The following is a 22,566-nucleotide window of genomic DNA, read 5'->3' on the forward strand; positions in this document are numbered from 1 at the left end:
TCTCCGATGTTTCATTGTCCACCTGATTAAATATTACTGATTGCATGCCTCGTTGTCACCTTCCCCTCAGCCAACAACGATCCATTCCACATTTCCTTGAGCATTGTCCCCTTTGATCGGTGTTTTTACACCTCACCCTTCCATATCTCTATGTCTCCCTCTCCCCTGACCCTCAGTCTGAATAAGGGTCTGGAGCCGAAACGTCACCCATTGCTTCTCTCCAGTAATGCAGTACAGATTTATGAGGATGTTGCCAGGGCCTGAGCTATAGGGAGAGGTTGAGTAGGCTGGGTCTCTATTCCTTGGAGCGCAGGAGGATAAGGGGAGATCTTATAGAGGTGTATAATATCATGAGAGGAATAGATCGGGAAGACACACAGAGTCTTTTGCCCAGAGTAGGGGAATCGAGGACCAGAGGACATAGGTTCAAGGTGAAATGGAAAAGATTTAATAGGAATCTGAGGGGTAACTTTTTCACACAAAGGGTGGTGGGTGTATGGAACAGGCTGCCAGAGGTAGTTGAGGCTGGGAGTATCCCATCGTTTAAGAAACAGTTAGACAGGTACATGGATAGGACAGGTTTGGAGGGATATGAACCAAGCGCAGGCAGGTAGGACTAGTGTAGCTGGTATGGGGAATTTGGTTAAAGGGCCTGTTTCTACACTGTATCACATTGTAGAACACTGTATCTATGACTCTATGCCTCAGCAAGTGCCAGAAACAGTTTCCAGTGTGAAAGAACTCACAACAGATCCAAAGAGATATCATTCACTGTCGCCTACTTACAGTAGGTTTGTCTCAGTCCAGCTCCAGAATTAGACGGCTTCTCTAAATCTCCAGTGCAATGCTAATCTTTTTGCGGTTTTGTTTAGTTTAGAGATACTGATTGGGAACAGGCCCCTCGGCCCTCGAAGCTGGAATTCTTTGAGGAAGTAAATAGCAGGACAGACAAGAGAGAGTCTGTAGATGTTGGTCACCTAGCGTTTCAGAAAGCCTTTGATAAGGTGCCACATGTGAGGCTGCTTAAGAAAGATGAGAGCCCAGGGTATCAATGGGCAGATACTAGCTTGGACAGCAGGTTGGCTGGATGGAAGAAGGCAAAGAGTGGGTGTGAAGGGGGCTTTTTCTGCCAGTGACTAGCGGAGTTCCGCAGGGGTTGGTGCTGTGGCCGCTACTCTTCACGTTGTATATTAATGATTTAGGGATTGAAGGCTTTGTGGCCAAGTTTGCCAATGGTTCGAAAATAGGTGAAGGGGCAAGTAGTGTAGAGAAAGCAGGAGTCTGCAGAAGGACTTGGACAGGTTGGTAGAGTGGGCAGAGAAGTGGCAGATGGAATACAGTGAAGTAAAGGGTCTACGCCTTTATTCCTACTACCAAACTGCAGGTTTCCACACTTTGTTACGCTGTATTTTCTAATTTGGTATAACAGCTGAGAAGAAACTGTCCCTGAATCTGGAGGTGTGCGTTTTCACACTTCTAATCCTTTTGCCCGATGAGAGAGGGGGGAAGAGGGAGTGGCCAGGGTGCGACTGGTCCTTGATTATGCTGCTGGCCTTGTCGAAGCAGCGTGAGGTGTAGATTGGGTCAATGGAAGGGAGGTTGGTTTGTGTGATGGTCTGGGCTCCGTCCACAATTCGCTGCAATTTGTTGTTATGCTGGATGGAGCTGTCCCCAAACCAAGCCGTGATGCGCCCAGTCTCTCCAGTTTCCTCCCACATCCCAACGATATGCGGGTCAGAGGGTTAATGGTGTAAATTGCTCCTAGTGTGCGGGCGGGTGGTAGAATCTGGGCAAGTTGAAGGGAATGTAGGGAGAATAAAATGGGCGGTGGCAGGATCAGAGACACGGCACGGTGGTGCAGTGGTAGAGTTGCTGCCTTACAGCGAATGCCGCGTCGGAGACCCGGGTTCGATCCCGACTACGGGTGCTGTCTGTACGGAGTTTGTATCTTCTCCCCATGACCTGCGTGGGTTTTTTCTGAGATCTTCGGTTCCCACGTTCCAAAGACGTACAGATTTGTTGATTAATTGGCTTGGTGTAAATGTAAAAATTGTCCGTAGTAGGTGCAGGATGTTAATGTGCGGGGATCGCTGGTCGGCGCGGACTCGGTGGGCCGAAGGGACAGTTTTCGTGCTGTATCTCTAAACTAAACTCAACTAAAAACAGGGGATTTATGGTCGACCCAGACCCACGGTTTCCAAGGGACTGTTTCTTGGCTTAACATCAAGTCAAGAGAGTTTAATTGTCACTGGGATAGGAAAAATGAAATAGTTACTTGCTGCAACTTTACAGGTCTAAGGTTATTTAATTGTGATATGTACCATAAACAGAACAATGAAAATCTTACTTGCAGCAGCAAAACAAGTCTATAAACGCAGTACTCATAGATAATAAAAAAACAAAAAAATTCAATAAATTATTTTCAAAAACTATAAAAGCCCAAAATCCCTAGTGCGACCAAGTCAATTTGTGTGTGCAGTGCTCAAGAGCCTGATGACTGCAGGGAAGAAGCTGCTCCTGAACCTGGACATTACAGTTTTCAGGCTCCTGTACCTTCTTCCCGATGGGGGGAGTGAAATGAGAGCCTGGCCAGGGTGGTGTGGGCCTCTGATGACACTGGCTGCCTTTTCGAGGGCCATTATCAGTGGCGCGGTGGCGCAGTGGCAGAGTTGCTGCCTTTACAGTAGGTATGTTACAAAACCTACCTGAATCGTGGCTGAGCATCTGCCCTACCCTGTGTGCGCGATTTTGGCGCTGTTTAGAGGGGGCGGGTTTAAAACGCGATTTTTACTAGGCTGTTGCAATCGAAAATGTTCAGCCTAGTAAATCATTAACGGAAAATCGCTGAAAGACCCCGTCGCAAAAAGGTATTATTAGTTTTTATGGCCTTGTATAATAGTTATAGTAGTTTAAAAATCACTCTCTCAACCCGCAACCTCTAGCAGCCCCAGGGTTTTATAAAGCAAACAATTAAAGGTATGTACCTTATTTTTACATTAAATGAGGCTTCTTAAGAACCCTGTATATAAAGTTTTCTATAGCGAGTAGTTCATTTTGGGCTCTTTATATCCCGCAGTATTTTTCTGGGCATTTGAGGGCACAAATCCAGCGCAATGTGAACGTTCTAAACCAGCGCGTTCACAGGAACCCACTAGAAAGCCGATTTAAATTGACTTTAATTTACAGCAATTGAACACTAAATTCCTTCCATTTGGCCTATAAATTGATGTAAATGAGATTTAAAAATCATGTTTTATTGTGAATTATTTGTGAATATTATTTGGACACTTGGGCTATTTAAAAACGTTAATCATTTATTAAGAAATGGATAGATGTTTAGATCTAGTAATTGAAGTTTGAAATTAGCTACAATTGGGTAACTAACTAATTATATGCTTTAATTTCAGGTCATCCAAGTAAGATTATTTTATATTTGTTTCAGAATGCTTCAATCTATGATAACTGAAAATTTCATTCAGTTCTTTTAATTTTTAAGAAGGTTATGGGCTTTTGACTGTCCACGATCACAGCTTTTTTGTTATGTCCATAGAAAATCAATAGGGAACAAGATGCTAATTTCCTAGTATGAAAATGTCCATAACTTTTTTATTACTTGAGATATGAAAGTGAATTAGGTGTCAAATTAAACTTATTGTTATGCTTTATCTGATGGGATAAATTGCAGACGTGATTTTTAAAATCTCAAAATTTTGTAACATTGCTATTTACAGCGCCAGAGACCCGGGTTTGATCCTGACTACGGTGCTGTCTGTACGGAGTTTGTACGATCCTCCCATGACCTGCGTGGGTTTCCTCCGAGATCTTCAGTTTCCTCCCACACTCCAAAGACGTACAGGTTTGTAGGTTAATTGGCTTGGTATGAATGTAAAATTGTCCCTAGTGGGCGTAGGATAGTGTTCATGTGCAGGGATCGCTGGTCGATGCGGAATTGGTGGGCTGAAGGGCCTGTTTCCGCGCTGTATCTCTAAACTAAACTAAACAAAAAAATTAACACCAGAAAAATATACAATAAATGATCAGTTTTTCCATGTAAACCAGGCTATAATATTGCAAGCCAAAGCACATAGTACATTTGGCATGCACTATTTATATCTGTTACACCATGTCTATGATGCATTGCCTTCAGTTCTGGGCACCATGTTATAGGAAAGATGTTGTCAAGCTTGAAAAGGTACAGAGAAGATTTACGAGGATGTTGCCAGGACTAGAGAGTCTGAGCGACAGGGAGACGTTGTGTAGGCTGGAACTCTATTCCCTGGTTGCAGAAGGGGATGAGGGGTGACCTTATAGAGGTGTCCAAAATCATGAGTGGAATGGATCGGGTAGACGCACAGAGTCTCTTGCCCAGAGTAGGTGAATTGAGGACCAGAGGACAAAATGTGAAGGGGAAAAGATTTAATAGGAATCTGAGGAGTATCTTTTCCACACAAAGGGTGGTGGGTGTATGGAACAAGCTGCCAGAGGAGGTGGTTGAGGCAGGAACTGTCCCAACGTTTAAGAAACATTTAGACAGGTACATGGATAGGCCAGGTTTGGAAGGATATGGACCCAATGCGGACAGATGGGACTAGTGTAGCTGGGACATTTGGGCTGGTGTGGGCAGATTTGGTGGAAGGGCCTGTTTCCACACTATTATTCTATGACTCTATCTGATACAATCCCTCTATAAACATAATATCTGCTTACTATCCACTTCACGACCCGATGGCCTGAGCTATAGGGAGAGGTTGGGCAGGCTAGGACTTTATTTCTTGGAGCGCAGGAGGATGAGGGGTGATCTTACACAAGTGTATAAAGACATAAAGGGATGGGGTGAATGCACAGAGCCTTTTACCCAGGGTAGGGCAATCAAAACCCAGACGACATAGGAACACAAGAGACTATGTTTTCATTCAGAAGGTGAAGGGTATGTGGAATGCGCTGCCAGAGGAGGTCGTTGAGGCAAGTGCAATAATAACATTTAAAAGACATTTGGACAGGTACATGGTTAGAAAAGGTTCAGAGGGGTATGGGCCAAACGTGTGGGCAGGACTAGTGTAGATGGGGCATCGTGGTCGATGTGGGCAGGTTGGTCCAAGGGCCTGTTTCCGTACTATATGACTCCATGGTACTTGGATAGGAAATGTGTAGAGAGACGTGGGGCAAAGGTGGGCAAATGGCACTGCCTTAGATGGGGCAACTTGGTCAACAAGGAGGAGCTGGGCCGAAGGGCCTGTCTCCATGCTGTGTGACTCTACTCTCTCAATCTCGTTTCTACCTGCAGTACTTGAGTTGGATTTGATAGTGTTTATGTAGAGCATTATCTGATCTAAGTGGATAGTATACAATATAGTTGGAAGATCAGAACTACACCCTAGCCTAGGAGTGGGGTATGTAGTGGTCGGATAACAGCGTGGAAGAAGCTGTTCTTGAATCTGGTGGTATGTGCTTGCAAGCTTTTGTATCCCCTGCCCGACGGGAAAGGGGGGAAGAGGGAATAACTTGATTGTATTTATTGTGGATTTAAGAGAGAGTTAGATAGAGCTATAGGGGCTAGTGGAATCACGGGATATGGGGAGAAGGCAGGCACGGGTTATTGATTGGGGACGATCAGCCATGATCACAATGAATGGCGGTGCTGGCTCGAAGGGCCGGATGGCCTCCCCCTGCACCTATTTTATATGTTCCATCTATGTTCTATGTGTAGGAGCATAATTAGGCCATTCGGCCCTTCAAGTCTTCTCCGCCATTCAATCATGGCTGATCTATCTTTCCTTCTCAACCCCTTCTCCCCATAACCCCTGACACCCGGTACTAATCAATCTGATCGAATTGGTTATTATGCATAACAAACCTCTTCACTGTACCTCGGTACATGTGACAAAAATAAACGAAAAACAACACAAAGGCAAAGCATTCGTGGAGAATAAAATAACGGTGCACTAAACAATTAACGTGTCTTCATCACCACTCACCCCTTTGTGTAAAAGAATCTGAGCTGCCTTGGTTGAGTCAGGTTTTGGTAATTGCCAGCGCTCCATCGGCACATGAAGGTCTCCTGCTCTGGTGAGCGGCACTCAATGATGCTCGGCCTCTCCAAAGGAACTGCGGCAGAAGAAGAAGAAGAAGAACGTGAGAGGTATGCGGGGAATGGAGGGATGTAGATCTCACAAAGGCAAGTCAGTGTTGGTCTTGGCACCGTGTCAAGCACGGACATTGTGGGCCGAAGGGCCGGTCCCTGTGCTGTACTGTCTGTAATCAGGCACAAGGAAGGCATTGATGCAGACGGCTCGCTAAACCTCGAACACCACCGAAATCAAGCCCTCCTCCGATGCTGTTTGGCTAGATGCTGCCGCTGTGGGATCCGGATCGATCCCCGCACTTGGAAGTATGACCATGATCCCAACAGTATGTGATGGGCAACACGTTGTAACACAGCACATTACAGCCTTCACTCCACAATGTCTGTGCTGCACATGATGCCGAGTTCTTATTTGAGGAAGGACATCCGTGCAGCGTAGGTTCACCAGGTTAATCCCCAGCATGGAGGGACTGTCATATGAGGAAAGATTGGAAAGAGTGGCCTTGTATTCACTGGAACTTAGAAGGATGAGAGGGAATCTTATAGAAACGTATAAAATTATAAAAGGACTGGTCAAGCTAGTTGCAGGAAAAACTAGTCCCAATGATGGGGGAGTCCAGAACCAGGGGCCACAGTCTTAGAATAAAAGGGGAGCTCATTTAAAACTGAGGTGAGAAAAAACGTTTTCACCCAGAGAGTTGCGAATTTATGGCATTCTCTGCCACAGAAGGCAATAGAGGCCAATGCACTGGATGGATTTAAAAGAGCGTTAGATAGAGCTCCAGGGGCTAGCGGAATCAAGGGATATGGGGAGAAGGCAGGCACGGGTTACTGATTGTGGATGATCACAATGAATGGCAGTGTGGGCGTGGCTCAGTCTCTGCAAGATGGAGGAGAGAGAGGTCACGACTCTCTGTCTTTAGTGGCCTTGCAACCTGCTTGAAATGGTATGAAACTGCACTTGAATTTGGTGGCCTTGCACCCTGCTTGAAATGGAATTTCAAGGAATAGCCGTGAGTCAACTACTAGCTGTGAGTGAGTGAGCTGCCAGCACACCAGGCTTGAGTGATTGAGCCGCCAGCCCAAAAATCCATTCAGCCCACAATGTCCGTACTAGCCTTCTGGAAACCAGTCCCTTCAGCCCACAACACCCACATTAGCACTCCAGAAAGCCCCCCCCCCCCCCCCCCCCCCCCTGGCCACCAATATTGGAATTAGTGGAGAGATGGGATATTGCGTTGGGGGACCAGCCCTCCTGTGCGATGCTGGGACCCAACGGGTCCCACTTAGTCTAGTATATATATATATATATCTAGTATATATATATGTCTATCTTTTGTTTAAACCAGGATCTGCAGTTCCTTCCTACACCATAATTGCCAGTCTATTTTCTAATGAGAACAATAACAGCAAAGCCTGGCAATCTTTCTCTTGTCTAACCCATTGAGTGTACATGTTCTATATGCAGCAGCTTCTACCCAGCACAACCACAGTACGTCTGCATCCACAAGCTGCCACTGAGAGCTCTCACTGAAACACTGCCAAACTCATACAATCTTTAAATACCGTCTCCAGAAAACTCTTCCACACCAAATCCCACATTCCATGGGTTCTAACGTTCATTTCACCTCCTATTGATTGCGGTGTTGGAAGGAAGACTCTTAAAACGTCGCTGAATTCACTGTAATTTCCGACGTCGTAGTAAACGCATCTCAGTCGTATGACGTACTGCTTCCCTGTAGCAAATCTGTACAGCGGCTGAGGGGGAGGTTGGCCAGGCAAGGTTTCCATCTGCAAAGACAGAGAAATTCAGCAATCTCCCGTACCATAATCTATTACAGGTGAAACGACCAGGATGGCATGCTGATGCACCGATAGTGTTGCTGCCTCACAGCGCCAGAGACCCGGGTTCAATCCTGACCACGAGTGCTGTCTGCATTGAGTTTGTACTTTCTCCCCGTGACCTGCGTGGGTTTTCTCTGGGATCTTGGTGTTAGTGTGTGACGATCATGGGTAGGCGTGGACCCGGTGGGCCGAAGGGCCTGTTTCCGCACTGTATTTCTAAACTCAACTAAAGACCAGATGGTCGGGACTTAATTGGAATGGGGCAGCCTCAGATTGTCAGAACACCTCTGCAATCATTGTTTTGGTTTTATCCCCGGAGAGGGAAATGTCAGTGCTTCGATATGCCTCGGTGGTACTGAATGCAAGACCCACCATCCCTATTGATTGCTACTGAGGTCATCTCTCACCTACCAACATCCATTAAATAAATATGAAATGCATGTCAACAATTGGAGAGTCTAGGACCAGAGGTCGCAGCCTCAGAATTAAAGGACGTTCCTTTAGGAAGGAGATGAGGAGGAATTTATTTGGTCAGACAATAAACAATAGACAATAGATGCACGAGTAGGCCATTCGGCCCTTTGAGCCAGCACCGCCATTCAATGTGATCATGGCTGATCATCCGCAATCAGTACCCCGTTCCTGCCTTCTCCCCATATCCCCTGACTCTGCTATTCTTAAGAGAGGGTGGTGAATCTGTGGAATTCATTGCCACAGTAGGCTGTGGTGATCAAGTCAATGGATATTTTTAAGGCAGAGATAGATTCTTAATTAGTATGGGTGTCAGGGGTTATGGGGAGAAGGCAGGAGAATGGGGTTAGGAAGGAAAGGTAGATCAGCCATGACTGAATGGCGGAGTAGACATGATGGGCTGAATGGCCTAATTCTGCTCCTAGAACTTATGAACATGAATTGAGGAGAGACGCCAATGTCTTTTCAACTAACTTAATTGACTGGGATGAGATGCTGTGAGCAGGGGTAAAACCTAAAGATTTTAAGATGATTATTCCCAACCCTCCTTTATTCCCTTAATCCTGTATCTGTGCACTGTGGATGGCTTGATTGTAATCATGTATAGTTTTCTTGTGACTGGATAGCACGAAACAAAAGACCTTTTCACTGTATCTCAGTGCATGTGACAATAATAAATGAAACTGAACTCAGTGCTATTTTTATGACGGTCCACACCAGTAATGTGATACTGATGTTTATAAAACCTAACAAGCTAATTGATAATGTAAATGGATGAATTATAACATTTATTTGTTTGGACTTAGAACTCAGTTAATCTATTACAAGTTGTTCCCAACGTGAACACATGTTCCCAACGTTGGAAATTGTTGGGAAAAATTGTTGCTAAATGTTGATTCATTTTAAAACTATATAATATACATACTGTATACACACACACACATATATATATACATATACACACACACATACATATATATATATATATATATATATATATATATATACATGCATGCACATACATATACACACACAAGATAAGACAAAAAGCTGCAGTAACTCAGCAGGACAGGCAGCATCTCTGGAGAAAAGGAATGGGTGATGTTTCGGGTCGAGACCCTTCTTCAGACTGTACACACACATATATATATATACACACACACACACACACCCACATATACACACACACACACACACACACACACACACACATACACACACATACACACACACACACACACATACACACACACACATACACACACACACACACACACACACACACACACACACACACACACACACACACACACACACACACACACACACACATACACACACACACACACACACACACACACACACACACATATACACACACACACATATACACACACACACACACATATACATATATACACACACATATACACACATATTCTGTGTTTTGTTGCTTTTTATTGGTATAGTCAAATCAAATTTCTCATATGTTGCAAAACATACTGGGCTAATAAAGTATGATTATGATGATATTTCACTTAGGCAGCTTACAGCCCTGTGGTATGAATAGTGATTTATCTCACTTCACCCCGGCATTCCCCCTCTATCTCTATCCCTCCCCCACCCAAGTCGCACTAGATTTTCATTTTCACCCTACAAACAGCTTACAATGGCCTGTTCTTTTATCTCCCCACATCACCGTCTATATCTCTCGTTCCCCTTAACCCTAACCATTGAAGGAGGGTCTCGACCCGAAACGTCACCCATTCCTCCTCTCCAGAGATGCAACCTGTCCCGCTGAGCTACTCCAGCATTTTGTGTCTATCTTCGTTTTGAATCAGCATCTGCAGTTCCTTCTTACACATGACTACAATTGATCCATTTACAGTGCAGAGATAAATGATAAGGGAATAACGTTTAGTGCAAGGTAAAGCCAGCAAAGTCTGATCTAGGATAGTCCGAGGGTCACCAATGGTCACCAATGTGATAGGATGATTCAGTTGCCTGATAACAGCTGGGAAGACACTGTCCCTGAATCTGGAAGTGTGCGTTTTCACACTTCTGTACCTCTTGCCCGATGGGAGAAGGGAGAAGAGGGAGTGGCCTGGGTGCGACTCATCCTTGTTTATGCTGCTGGCCTTGCTGAGGCAGCGTGACATAACATAGAACTAGCGTGAACCAGTGATGGATGGTCAGTGTGGACTTGGTGGGCCTGTTTCCATGCTGTATCTGTAAAGTAAACAACTGCAGACTTTGACCCAAAGTAAAGCATCTGTTCCCTTGCAAAGACCTGACTGAAGATACATACCACATTCCACATGTCTGTGTCGCTGGGCTTGTACTGGATTTCAAATTTGAGTGGGATGTGGCCAGAGCTGGCATCAAGCTCAGCTGAAACTTCCCACCACAGCTGTATGTCCATGAACAACCCCGACTGACTGATGTTCAAGAGCGACCAGTTCAAGGAGATTGGGGTGTCTGGCTTTACTGTAAGAATGAGAGAAAATAGTACAGAATGTTACAGTGAAATGGAAACACAACAGGCTGCAGATGCTGGAATCTGGAGCAAAATACAAGGTGCTGCAGGAACTCAGCGCCTGTGCACGGAAATGAACAGACGACAGCACCACAGATGCTGCCTGATCCGCTGAGTACCTCCAGCACTTCGTGCTTTGCTCACGTTACAGTGAAAACCAGCAAGTTATGTATTAAAAATAAAACTATGGTTAATAACAATACGTTTATTTTTGTTACTGTACGCCTGAAATGCATAACGGCTACATGTTAAATTGATTAATTTGAGTATCACTGCACGTGTCAACAGAAACAATCGCTTGTCAATTTCAAAGACCTCCCACAGCAACCGTGTTCTTAAGAGACAATGACGTCTGATTACTGTGGGAAGGTTACGTGGAAACCTCCCCCCCCCCCCCCCCCCCCCCCCCCCCCCCCCACCACCCCCCCCCACCGGACTGTTTGATTTTCCAAAACATCTTTTTCCCCAGCCAGTTACCAAAGTAACTTTTAAGTGGTCGTCCAATTCCCAATCAAAATCACATTAGAACCATTTTGGCCCGCGTACTGCAAAATACTATTCCCTAATTCATTACATGTTACTGAATAGTGAAAGGCCTGGATAGAGTGGATGTGGAGAGGATGTTTCCACTAGTGGGAGAGTCTACGATCAGAGGTCATAGCCTAAGAAATAAACGGCATTCCTTTAGGAAGGAGATGAGGAGGAATTTCTTTAGTTAGAGGGTGGTGAATCTGTGGAATTCATTGCCACAGACGGTTGCGAAGGCCAAGTCAATGGATGTATTTAAGGCAGAGATGAAGAATTCTTGTTTAAGAAGGAACTGCAGATGCTGGAAAATCGAAGGTAGACAAAAATGCTGGAGAAATTCAGCGGGTGAGGCAGCATCTATGGAGAGAAGGAAATAGGCAACGTTTCAGGCCGAAACCCTTCTTCAGTCTGAAGAAGGGTTTCGGCCCGAAATGTTGCCTATTTCCTTCGCTCCATAGATGCTGCCTCACCCGCTGATGAAGAATTCTTGATTAGTATGGTCGTTAGGGGTTATGTGGAGAAGGCAGGAGAATGGGGTTGAGAGGGAAAGATAGATCATCCATGATTGAATGGTGGGGTAGATTTGATGGGCCGAATGGCTTAACTCTGCTCCTTTCTCTTATGAAGATCATCAACGTAGCATATTTACCTATTTCAGCGAGTACAAAGCACCGATGGTCGTGTGTGATGCTATCCAACTTTAGTTGAACACAGTATTCGGTCTCTGATGTGTGGGTCTGATTGAAGTAGCAGCGGTTTTCTCTGGCGATATACTCTGGACATTCCCTCCAGCTGGGACTTTTCCTGGACAGAAAATAACCATCAGTCACCAGTCTTCAGTGAAATGGACACGTAACAATTCCTTGAGTTAAGTGCAACACTGGTTAGGTAGACGCAAAAAGCTGGAGTATCTCAGCGGGACAGGCAGCATCTCTGGAGAGAAAGAATGGGTGACGTTTCGGGTCAAGACCCTTCTTCGGACTAAGAGTCAGGGGAAAGGGAAACGAGAGATAGAGACGGCGATGTAGAGAGATATAGAACAAATGAATGAAAGATACGCAAAACAGTGACAATGATAAAGGAAACATAGCCGTTGTTAGCTGTGGGCTAGGTGAAAATGTGTCACAGACAATGAGACTCAACACGACGACTTTCAAGCTGGTACGACAACTTGGGTGGGGGAGGGATCGGAGAGAGGGAATGCAAGGGTTACTTTAAGTTAGAGAAGTCAATGTTCATACCGCTGGGGGTGTAAGCTGCCCAAGTGAAATATGAGGTGCTGTTCCTCCAATTTGCGCTGGGCCTCACTCTGACAGTGGAGGAGGCTCAGGCTAGAAAGATCAGTGTGGGAATGGGAGGGGGAAATGAAAGTGTTTGGCAGCCGGGAGATCAGGTAGGTTGAGGCGGACTGAGCGGGGGTGTCCAGCGAAACGATCGTCCAGTCTATGTTTGGTCTTACTGATGGTTATCCTCTTGACTTCCTCTTGTATTGCACCATCATTTACGGACCTCTCCTTTCACTTCAGTCACCTTTTGTAAAACTTCTCTCTATTCTAAGTTTTGATATTTATTATTCGCCGCCTCTCAAGTCAGTACTTGTACCTGAGTTGCACTTTCCCAGTTTCACTAAATCCTCCCACTAATTAAAGTCCTGGTCATCAAAGAACATCAAAGAGGAGGTCGACTGAACTTTGGTGCCTTCCCTCACAGTGGGAAACTTTGATACCGCTGTGTGGGGATGTTTATGTTTATCGTGTTCTGTGTTCTTTATTTTATTCGTGTGGCTGTATGATGACCACAAATTTCACTGTACCAATTGCTGCATGTGACAATTAATGTCTATTGTCTCGTGTCTAGCTTCTGTTCTGGTTGGGCGGCACTGTGGTGCAGCTGTAGAGCTACTGCCTCCTGCCAGAGACCCGGGTTCCATCCTGACCACGGGGTGCTATCTGTATGGAGTTTGTACGTTCGGCCTGTGTCCTGCGTGGGTTTTCTCCAAGATCTTCCATTTCCTCCCGCACTCAAAAGACGTACAGGTTTGTAGGCTAATTGGCTTGGTATAAATGTATAACTGTAAAATAAATGTCCCTAGTGTGTGTGTAGGGTAGTGTTAATGTGCAGAGATTGTTGGTCGGTGTGGACTCGGTGGGCTGAAGGGCCTGTTACCGCACTGTTATCACTAAACTAAACTAAACTAAACTCTGGAGAAGTAGTATTACATACAAGCCTTATCCTGTTGAACATACTGGTAAAAGCAACAATAATCACCACCAACTTAGCTGTCCAATTGTAATTAGCCAGTACCATGTTTATTGCTGATTATACTGTGAAATAAACGACAAGATCAATGTGAATTTAAATTGTAAATGCTGGGTCAAAAGTCACCTAAACCCATGATAAACAAATAAGCTCTTAAAATAAACTCTTAAAATGCATGCATTTAAAAAAGAAGATGGCCAGGGCAAAAAGGATGACAAAGGAGAACATTTTTGCTTGGAGTCTGGGGATGTCAGCAAGGTACTAAATGAGTATGTTGCATCTGTGTCCACCAAGGGGAAGGATAAGGAGAATAGTGAGATCAGTAATGCGCAGTTTGAGATCAAGGCGAAAGTGGTGTTGGATTTCTTGAAGAGCATTTCTTCAAGAGTTGGATAAATTCCCAGGACTTGATGGATCTATCCCAAGTTATTGAGGATGTGACTCAGCAGGCTGCAGTGCCTGTTTCCACACTGTATCTCTAAACTAAACTAAACTATACACAGGTTACCTGGCGTGGGGGGAACCACCAATAACTAAGGAGGGGGGCACAAATGGAATGTGTTAAAAATGGTTTGTGTTAAAATGGGATACTTGTAACTTTGTCTGTGCCCTTCAGGTGGCGACTCTTTGTATACCTTGGGTATGCAAAAACAATATCACTGTGACTTGTCACGTGTGACAATAAAGCATCATTAATTCATTCAAAACAATCAAGGTGGGTGGAAGGTGAGCGTTGGCAGCTCCTACCCCTCTGTGTAGAAGAACTTCAGCCGTCCCCGGTCGGTACGATTCCGGCCGTGCCCAGCGCTCCAGCTGCACGTGAAGGTCTCCTGTTCTGAAGAGCGGCATTCCGTGATCCGAGGCCCTTTGGAAAGAGAGGAGAAAGAAGACGTTTGATGATGAGCCACCATGCAAGGGAGGAGATAAGTCTGTGGCTTCCCAAATTCCTGCACAGGATTACATTCTCGGAGACAAGGGCAGAGTTCCCTGAAAGTGGCAACGCTGGCAGACAGAGTGATGAAGAAGGCTTTTAGAGATACAGCGCGTGACCAGTCCTTCGGCCCGCCGAATCCGCGCCGACCAGCGATCACCCTACACTAGCACTACCCTACACACACTAGGGACAATTTGCAAGTTTATAGAAGCCAATTAACCTACAAACCTCCACGTCTTTGGAGTGTGGGAAGAAACTGGAGAAAACCCACGCAGGTCATGGGAAGAACGTACAAACTCCTTGCAGACAGCACCAGCAGTCAGGGTGGAACCCGGGTCTCTGGCGGTGTGAGGCAGCAACTCTACCGCTGAGCCACCTGCCGTTCATCAGACAGGGAAATATTAACAATGTCATGGGACTTGGACCCCAAGATCCCTCTGTCCCACGCCTTTGAGGGTCTTACCATTAACGGTCTTAAATTCAACCTTAAATTCAACCTCCCAAAGCGAGAATAGACGCTGGCTGTACAAAGACATTGGTCAGGCTGCATTTGGAGTATTGTGTTCAGCTTTGGTCATCCTGCTGTGGGAAGGATGGCATTAAGCTGCAAAAAGCACAGTGAAGATTTACAAGGATGTTGCCAGGACTCGAGGGCCTGATCTACAGAGAGGGGTTGGGCAGGCTAGGACCAGACAGGATTGGGGATATCAAGAACTACAGGGCATAGGTTTAAGGTGAAAGGGAAAAGATCTAATGGGAACCTGAGGGGCAGCTTTTTCCACACAGAATATGGAACAAGATTTCAAGCTAAGACTCTAACATTTTTTAACAATTCTGTACTTGAAGGGTGCAAAATAGTGGCATAAACATGACAATCTTGTGCATTGCCTCAGTGTAATCTACTATTTTACACTCTTGATTAATATGATTGTGCCTAATGTACAGTTAGATAGTTACTGAGCTGGTCGGCGCGGACGGGCCGAAGGGCCTGTTTCCGCATTGTATCTGTAAACTAAACCAGACTGCTGTTGAGTAGGTGAAGCTGCTGCAGTGTTAGTAGATGTGGTTCTACAGTGGGGTGTGTGGGATGGTCAGATAAATTTGTTTTGTTGCACTTTGGGAGGCAAAACCAGACAGGACTTACACTGTAAATGGTTGGGGCCCCGTGGAGTATCGCAGAACAAAGGATACCCAGGAGTACAGGTTCATAGTTTAATGGAAGTGGTGACATGGGTGGACAAGGTGGTGAAGAAAGCGTTTGGCAGGCTTGCCTTCTTCGGTAATCATAATCATACTTTTTGTAAGCATAACCATGAGTACAGGAGTTAGGAAACCATGTTACAGCTGAGCACAAAGTTGCCACGGCCACATTTGGAGTATTGTACACAGTCTGGTTGCCCTGCTATGAGAGGATGTGGTAAACTAGAGAGTGTGACAAAAAAAAAACATTTATCAATACCAGGTCTCAAAGGGATGAGTTATAAGGAGAGGAGTGGAGTTTATTTAGTTTAGTTTAGTTTAGTTTAGTTTAGTTTAGTTTAGTTTAGAGATACAGTGCGGAAACAGGCTCTTCGGCCCACCGATTCCGCACCGACCAGCGATCCTACACACACTAGGGACAATTTATATTTATGTCAATCCAATTAACCTGCAAACCTGTACCTATTTGGAATGTGGGAGGAAACCGAAGATCTCGGAGAAAACCTACACGGACACGGGGAGAGGGAACAAACTCCGTACAGACAGCAGCCATAGGTAGGATCGAACCCAGGACTATAGCGCTGTGAGGCAGCAACTCTACCGCTTCACCACCAGGCCGCCCTTCGTGGAGAGGTGGAGTAGGGAAAGTAGAAAGGCATAGAAAAGGCACAGGTTTATAGTGAGAGGGGAAAGATTTAATAGGAACCTGAGGGGCAAATCTTGCACACACAGAGAGGTGGGTGTATGGAGTGAACTGCCAGAGTTGAGGCAGGTACAACAACATTTAAAAGACATTTGGACAGGATCATGGATGGAAAAGGTTCAGTGGGGGAAGGGCCAAACGCAGGCAAGTTGGTCTATCTTGGTTAAATAACTTGGTTAGACTGAACAGTTAACAGAATGGAAAATGCTGGAAGCACTCTGTAGGTCAGGTCGCATCTGTGGGAAGAGAAGCCAGCAATATTTCAGGATGAAGACCCATGGTCAGAACTAGTAAGGAGAAACTCATTAAGCGGGAAAAACCTACTCATTGAAACTTACCGAATAGTGAAAGGCCTGGATAGTTCAAGTTCAAGTGAGTTTATTCTCATGTGTCCCTGTATAGGACAATGAAATTCTTGCTTTGCTTCAGCACACAGAACATAGTAGGCATTTACTACAAAACAGATAAGTGTGTCCATATACCATAATATAAATATATGCACACATGAATAAATAAACTGGTAAAGTGCAAATAACAGATAATGGGTTATTAATAGAGTGGATGTGGAGAGGATGTTTCCACTAGTGGGAGAGTCTAGGACCAGAGGCCACAGCCTCAGAATAAAAGGACGTTCCTTTAGGAAGGAGATGAGGAGGAATTTCTTTAGTCAGAGGGTGGTGAATCTGTGGAATTCATTGCCACAGTAGGCTGTGGAGGCCAAGTCAATGGATATTTCTAAGGCAGAGATAGATAGATTCTTGATTAGTACGGGTGTCAGGGATTATGGGGAGAAGGCAGGAGAATGGGGTTGAGAGGGAGAGACAGATCAGCCATGATTGAATGGCGGAGAAGACTTGATGGGCCGAATGGCCCAATTCTGCTCCTATCATTCATGAACAAATTTATGAGAAGGGGGGATTTCTCCGGCAGGGTATTCAAAGGTGTTCAAAGAAAGGTTGCGCAAGGCACATTAAAAATCGTGTTGCCTACAGATGTGAGCTGGCTCTAGTCTTTGTACGTGACTGTCAACATAATCAGCTTCTTATTGTCGCAACAATTAAAGAGGCACCAAAATTCTCACTGCCAAACACATCCTTATTTGTACATAAATACTTTGTTATAATATAAACTAATCCACAATATATTACCCAGTCACGCAACGAGAATTACAAATCCCAATGAAAGAATACGATTAAAAACTCAGTGTCTTCATGCAAGTCTACTGCAATTAAGCTCGTCCGGCATTTAAGTCACACATGTGGAGCAGTGGTTCCGATGCAACCCCAGTGGCAGCTAGGTTATATGAGAGTGTAGATGGGCATAAAATGCTGGGGTAACTCAGCGGGACAGGCAGCGTCTCTGGGGAGAAGTCTCGAGATGTCCCTTCTTCAGTCTCGACCCGAAACGTCACCCATTCCTTCTCTCTAGAGATGCTGCCTGTCCCGTTGCGTTACTCCGGCATTTTGTGTCTATCTTCGGTTTAAACCAGCAGCTGCACTTCCTTCCTACACATGAGAGCGTTGACTCAGTTAGGTACTCGATCCGTTTATATCTAAAGTCTAGAGTAGGAGAAAAATCGACAATTGCCAGGGTTGGTCTCTGAGCTCAGTCAGAGTCTGGGTTACTTCTGTGACAAAGAGACGCAGATGCAGTCTTTTGAGAGCGCAAAGATAATTCAAGAGAGTGTCTCAGTCCGGGTATAAAGAGTGATCAATGTATAGGTGGTAAAGTTCAGGTCGCACCAGTAATACGATGAAGGAAACAAAGCATGACTATTTAAGAACAGTGAAATTGAAGAGAATACACCACACCCATAGAGAGAAGTTATATATGGTTGTAATTGTCACGTTTTGTAAAGAGAAATACAGCTTCCTACGTCATTAAGATTGTAAATCGACATGGGGGTACGCATAGTGTTATCATTTTTCTTACCTAAAGAGGTGAAAAGGAATGTGAGGCAAATTGAAGGTACAGGGCAGTTGACCTTTTTGGCATTTCCCTGATAAATTGAGGTGGTCTAATCAACTAAACATGACAGGAACCAAGGGCAAGACACAAAGGTTAAAGCTAGTTCTGGCAAAGATGGGTCGTTGCGAAAAGACTATCAAGGGTCGAGGCAGTGTCAGCTGGTATCGGGTCGTCTGACCAACACCCATGATATCCTTATGGTGTTGTAATATACTCAAATGGCAGTGCTATTGACTGTTGAATGTCCCATTTGTTAGTTTAGTCTCACCTCTATAGAGGCGCGTCGCTGTTTCAATTCAGCAAACCTGCACCTTATGGTAGGTCGTGTAGTGCCTGGAAGTGTTGCCTCCCTAGTTTCGCGAATAAGCATACACTGTGCCCAGGGACGAGAAGCTCTTCTGCTTTGTGAGTAAACTCCCCCATTGTTTCATGTGGTGGTCAACTTGGGTCCCATCAGAAAAATTGGCTGAACAATCGATCAAACCAAATGGGCAACAATATGAACGCTTTATAATCTTCAACATGTCCCCTCTTTGTATATAGTTCCCGCCAAAAGTCCCCGCCAAGTCACCAAGGGTTATTTATTGGGTGGGGGGTGAATCGGGGTAAAGGTGCCGGTCACAACTTAATTCTTGTATCCATGAGAGACAAGGTTAGATGCTGTGGTTATGCTGATAGGTATGACAATTGCGGAGAAACTCAGCGTTGCATGCCAGAAGGTCATCTATGCTGACAAAGGAAATAGGCCCGTTTCGGAGAGCACGTTGCCTATTTCCTTTGCCATAGGATGCTGCTGCACCCGGGTGCGGATTGCTCCCGCAATTTTGTCGTACCTACAATGAAAATTTTGCTGTCGCTCGGCGTTCACAGCAATACACCAAACTATTACACTCAGTTACCAACTTTCGAGTGATAGGAAGACTTGCAAAAGCAAGGTCTCCCGTGAATAACACATGTTTTGTAAACCTTCCCATCGTCGTTTTGCAAGTGGTGGGACGTCGTGTCTTGGTTATCTGGTACGTTAGGGATGTGCGGTTCGCGATCAGAGCCTTGAGTGTCATGTAGAGCGATTCAAGCTGAATACAAATAATAGGAAAGGAGAGGCGGGAGGCGTTGCCTTAAAGGTGCGACCCATTACCAGTAGAATATAATTTGGACGTATTTTCTTGGGAAAAGAGAGCCAGATTGTCCTTCCTGTTCTGATAAATGTACCATGTTTCTGGGATTATCCTTGTAAATGCTCCCTGGATCTGCTCCAATATATCTGTCACCAGATGGTGATGAATCTAGACTTCATTGCCACAGACGGCTGTGGAGGCCAAGTCAATGGGTATTTTTGTCGAAGAGAATGGAAGGTTCTTGATTAATAAGTCAAGAGTCAAGAGTATTTTATCGTCAGATTGTCAATGAATAATGAAATTCTTACTTGCAGCAGCACCACAGAATATGTAAACATAGTACACTGTAAAAGTAATATAAATGAGAGAAAAAGGTCAGTGTACATATACATATGCACACATAATATAGATATATATAGCGTATATAAGAACTGCAGATGCTGGTTTAAATCGAAGGTAGGCACAAAATGCTGCAATATCTCTGCGGGACAGGCAGCAGATCTGGAGAGAAGGAATGGGTGACGTTTCGGGTCGAGACCCTTCTTCGGACTGATGTCAGGTGAGTGGGCGGGTCAAAGATAGAATGTAGTCGGAGACAGTAAGACTGGTGGGGGAACTAGGGTGGGGGAGGGATGGAGAGAGAGGGAAAGCAAGGGTTACTTGAAGTTAGAGAGGTCAATGTTCATGCTGCTGGGGTGTAAGCTGCCCAAGCGAAATACGAGGTGCTGTTCCCCCAATTTGCGCTGGGTCTCACTCTGACAATGAAGGAGGCCCAGGACAGAAAGGTCGGTGTGGGAATGGGAGGGGGAATAAAATGCTGAATAACCAGGAGATCAGGTATGTTAATATATATATGGTATATAGGTAGGTTATATAGTGTACACACACACACACACACACACACACACACACATAGACAGTCAGAGACACACAAAATAACAGTGCGAAAAGACAAAACCAATCCCCCCGCATCTGTGTAGTTTAGAATTTATATGAGGTGGGAGATTGCAACCTTCACGTGGTCCACCCTGTTTCGACAAATGCAATCAACCTGGTGTGCACAATCAAATAAGATCAAATAGAACAAGTCGTGCTGCAACTTTAGGCTGTGCACGGCATACGCAAGATGAAGAAGAGCTTATTTCTAGTGTTTAATAGCCTGATAACAGTAGGGAAGAAGCTGCTCCTGAGCCTAAGTGCACCAAAGGTTATGGGGAGAAGGGAGGAGAATGGGGTTGAGTGGGAACAATAGGCAAGCCATAATCAAATGGCAGAGTAGACTTGATGGGCCAAATGTCCTATTGCTGGCACTGTGATCTCAACACTCTTTTACACAATGGCACGCCACTAGATGCTATCTCTATTGATGCCACTGGCAATTCATTCATTCACGTGCAATTTATCCCGACTCCACATTCTGTGATCTGATTTATTTATCATCAGGCGAGTACATTTTGAAACTTGGCATAATTTGTCGGTATTACATTAGCCAATGCCCACTCACTGTTACCTCGACGACGGATTGATTGGTTGATCATATAAAAGGTTTTGTCGTTGAATTCATTATATCGACGACAGACACAAAGTGCTGGAGTTATGGCCCTGTCCCACGGTGCGAGTTCATTCCAAGAGCTCTCCTGAGTTTAAAAAAAATCAAACTCGTGATAAGCGCGGAGAATGAACGTAGCGGGTACGTCGGGGCTCGGGGACGTCTCTTAGCGGCTCGTAACGCTAACGGCAGGTACTCGGGAAGACTCGCTAACGGCAGGTAAGCTCGGGAAGACTCGTGAAGATATTTCAACACATTGAAAAATGTCCACAAGACCCCCGAGTACCGACGAGTGGCCATTACCGTAAATCTCCGAGTTCGAATCAGGGCAAACTCGGGAGAGCTCTTGGCATGAACTCGCACCGTGGGACAGGGCTATAACTCTGCGGGACAGGCAGCATCTGTGGAGAGTTTCTGGTCGAGACCCTTCTTCAGTCTGAGTGACCCAACACATCATCTGTCCATTCCCTCCGCACATCCACAGGGGCTGGCTGATCCACTGAGTTCCTCCAGCAGTTTGTCTTTTGCTATAGATTCCAGTGTCTGCAGTTTCTTGCGTCTCCACTGAGAAACAAGAGCTAAATTGAGGAAAAAAGTTCCTGACAAACCAGTCCCTGGGAATTGGCGATGATATTTCCTCCCCCCTCCTAGTTTAGTCTCAATCTTTGAGTGGCACGGTGGCGCAGCGGTAGAGCTTACAGCGCCGGAGACCCGGGTTTGATCCTGACTGCGGGTGCTGTCTGTATGGAGTTTGTACGTTCTCCCCGTGACTTTTCCCTGAGTTCTTCGGTTTCCTCCCACACTACAAAGATGTACAGGTTTGTAGGTTAATTGGCTTGGTATCAATGTAAATTGTGCCGTGTGTGTGTAGGATAGTGTTAATGCCCCTGTCCCACTTGGGAAACCTGAACGGAAACCTCTGGAGACTTTGCGCCCCACCCAAGGTTTCCGTGCGGTTCCCGGAGGTTTTTGTCAGTCTCCCTACCTGCTTCCACTACCTGCAACCTCCGGCAATGACCTACAACCTCCGGGAACCACACGGAAACCTTGTGTGGGGCGTAAAGTCTCCAGAGGTTTGCGTTCAGGTTTCCTAAGTGGGACAGGGGCATTAGTGTGTGGGGATCGCTGGTCGGTGTGGACCTGGTGGGTCTGTTTCCGCGCTGTATCTCTAAACTAAACTAAACTAAACTTTGCCTGGGTGATATACAACCACATTAAACACCGCACAAATGAAAATGATTGCTGCTGAGGTTATTTTTCGTCTTAGATGATGGGAGCGGCAGAGGGATGGATGGCCCGGTGCGAGCGCTGCGCTCAGCTGAGTCCAAATTGCTTTCAATTATGCCACTCATCGAGTTTTATTTGTCTGCCTC

At 45.4% G+C, this 22,566-nt stretch overlaps 1 protein-coding gene across 1 annotated transcript in view; it reads right to left on the bottom strand.

Annotated features, from left to right (window-relative positions):
• The window catches only part of LOC129695265 (growth hormone receptor-like), a 107,211-nt gene that overhangs the window by 25,809 nt on the left and 58,836 nt on the right, over positions 1–22,566 (bottom strand). The window contains exons 2-6 of the mRNA XM_055632058.1: positions 14,469–14,586; positions 12,112–12,266; positions 10,707–10,885; positions 7,711–7,873; positions 5,976–6,105 (exon numbers count right to left, since the gene is read on the bottom strand). Of these exons, the coding sequence (XP_055488033.1) occupies positions 5,976–6,105; positions 7,711–7,873; positions 10,707–10,885; positions 12,112–12,266; positions 14,469–14,586 (745 nt within the window). The remainder of the gene's footprint in view (positions 1–5,975; positions 6,106–7,710; positions 7,874–10,706; positions 10,886–12,111; positions 12,267–14,468; positions 14,587–22,566) is intronic.

The sequence above is a fragment of the Leucoraja erinacea genome, chromosome 3 (genome assembly GCF_028641065.1).
Source record: "Leucoraja erinacea ecotype New England chromosome 3, Leri_hhj_1, whole genome shotgun sequence".
Lineage (NCBI taxonomy): Eukaryota > Metazoa > Chordata > Chondrichthyes > Rajiformes > Rajidae > Leucoraja > Leucoraja erinaceus.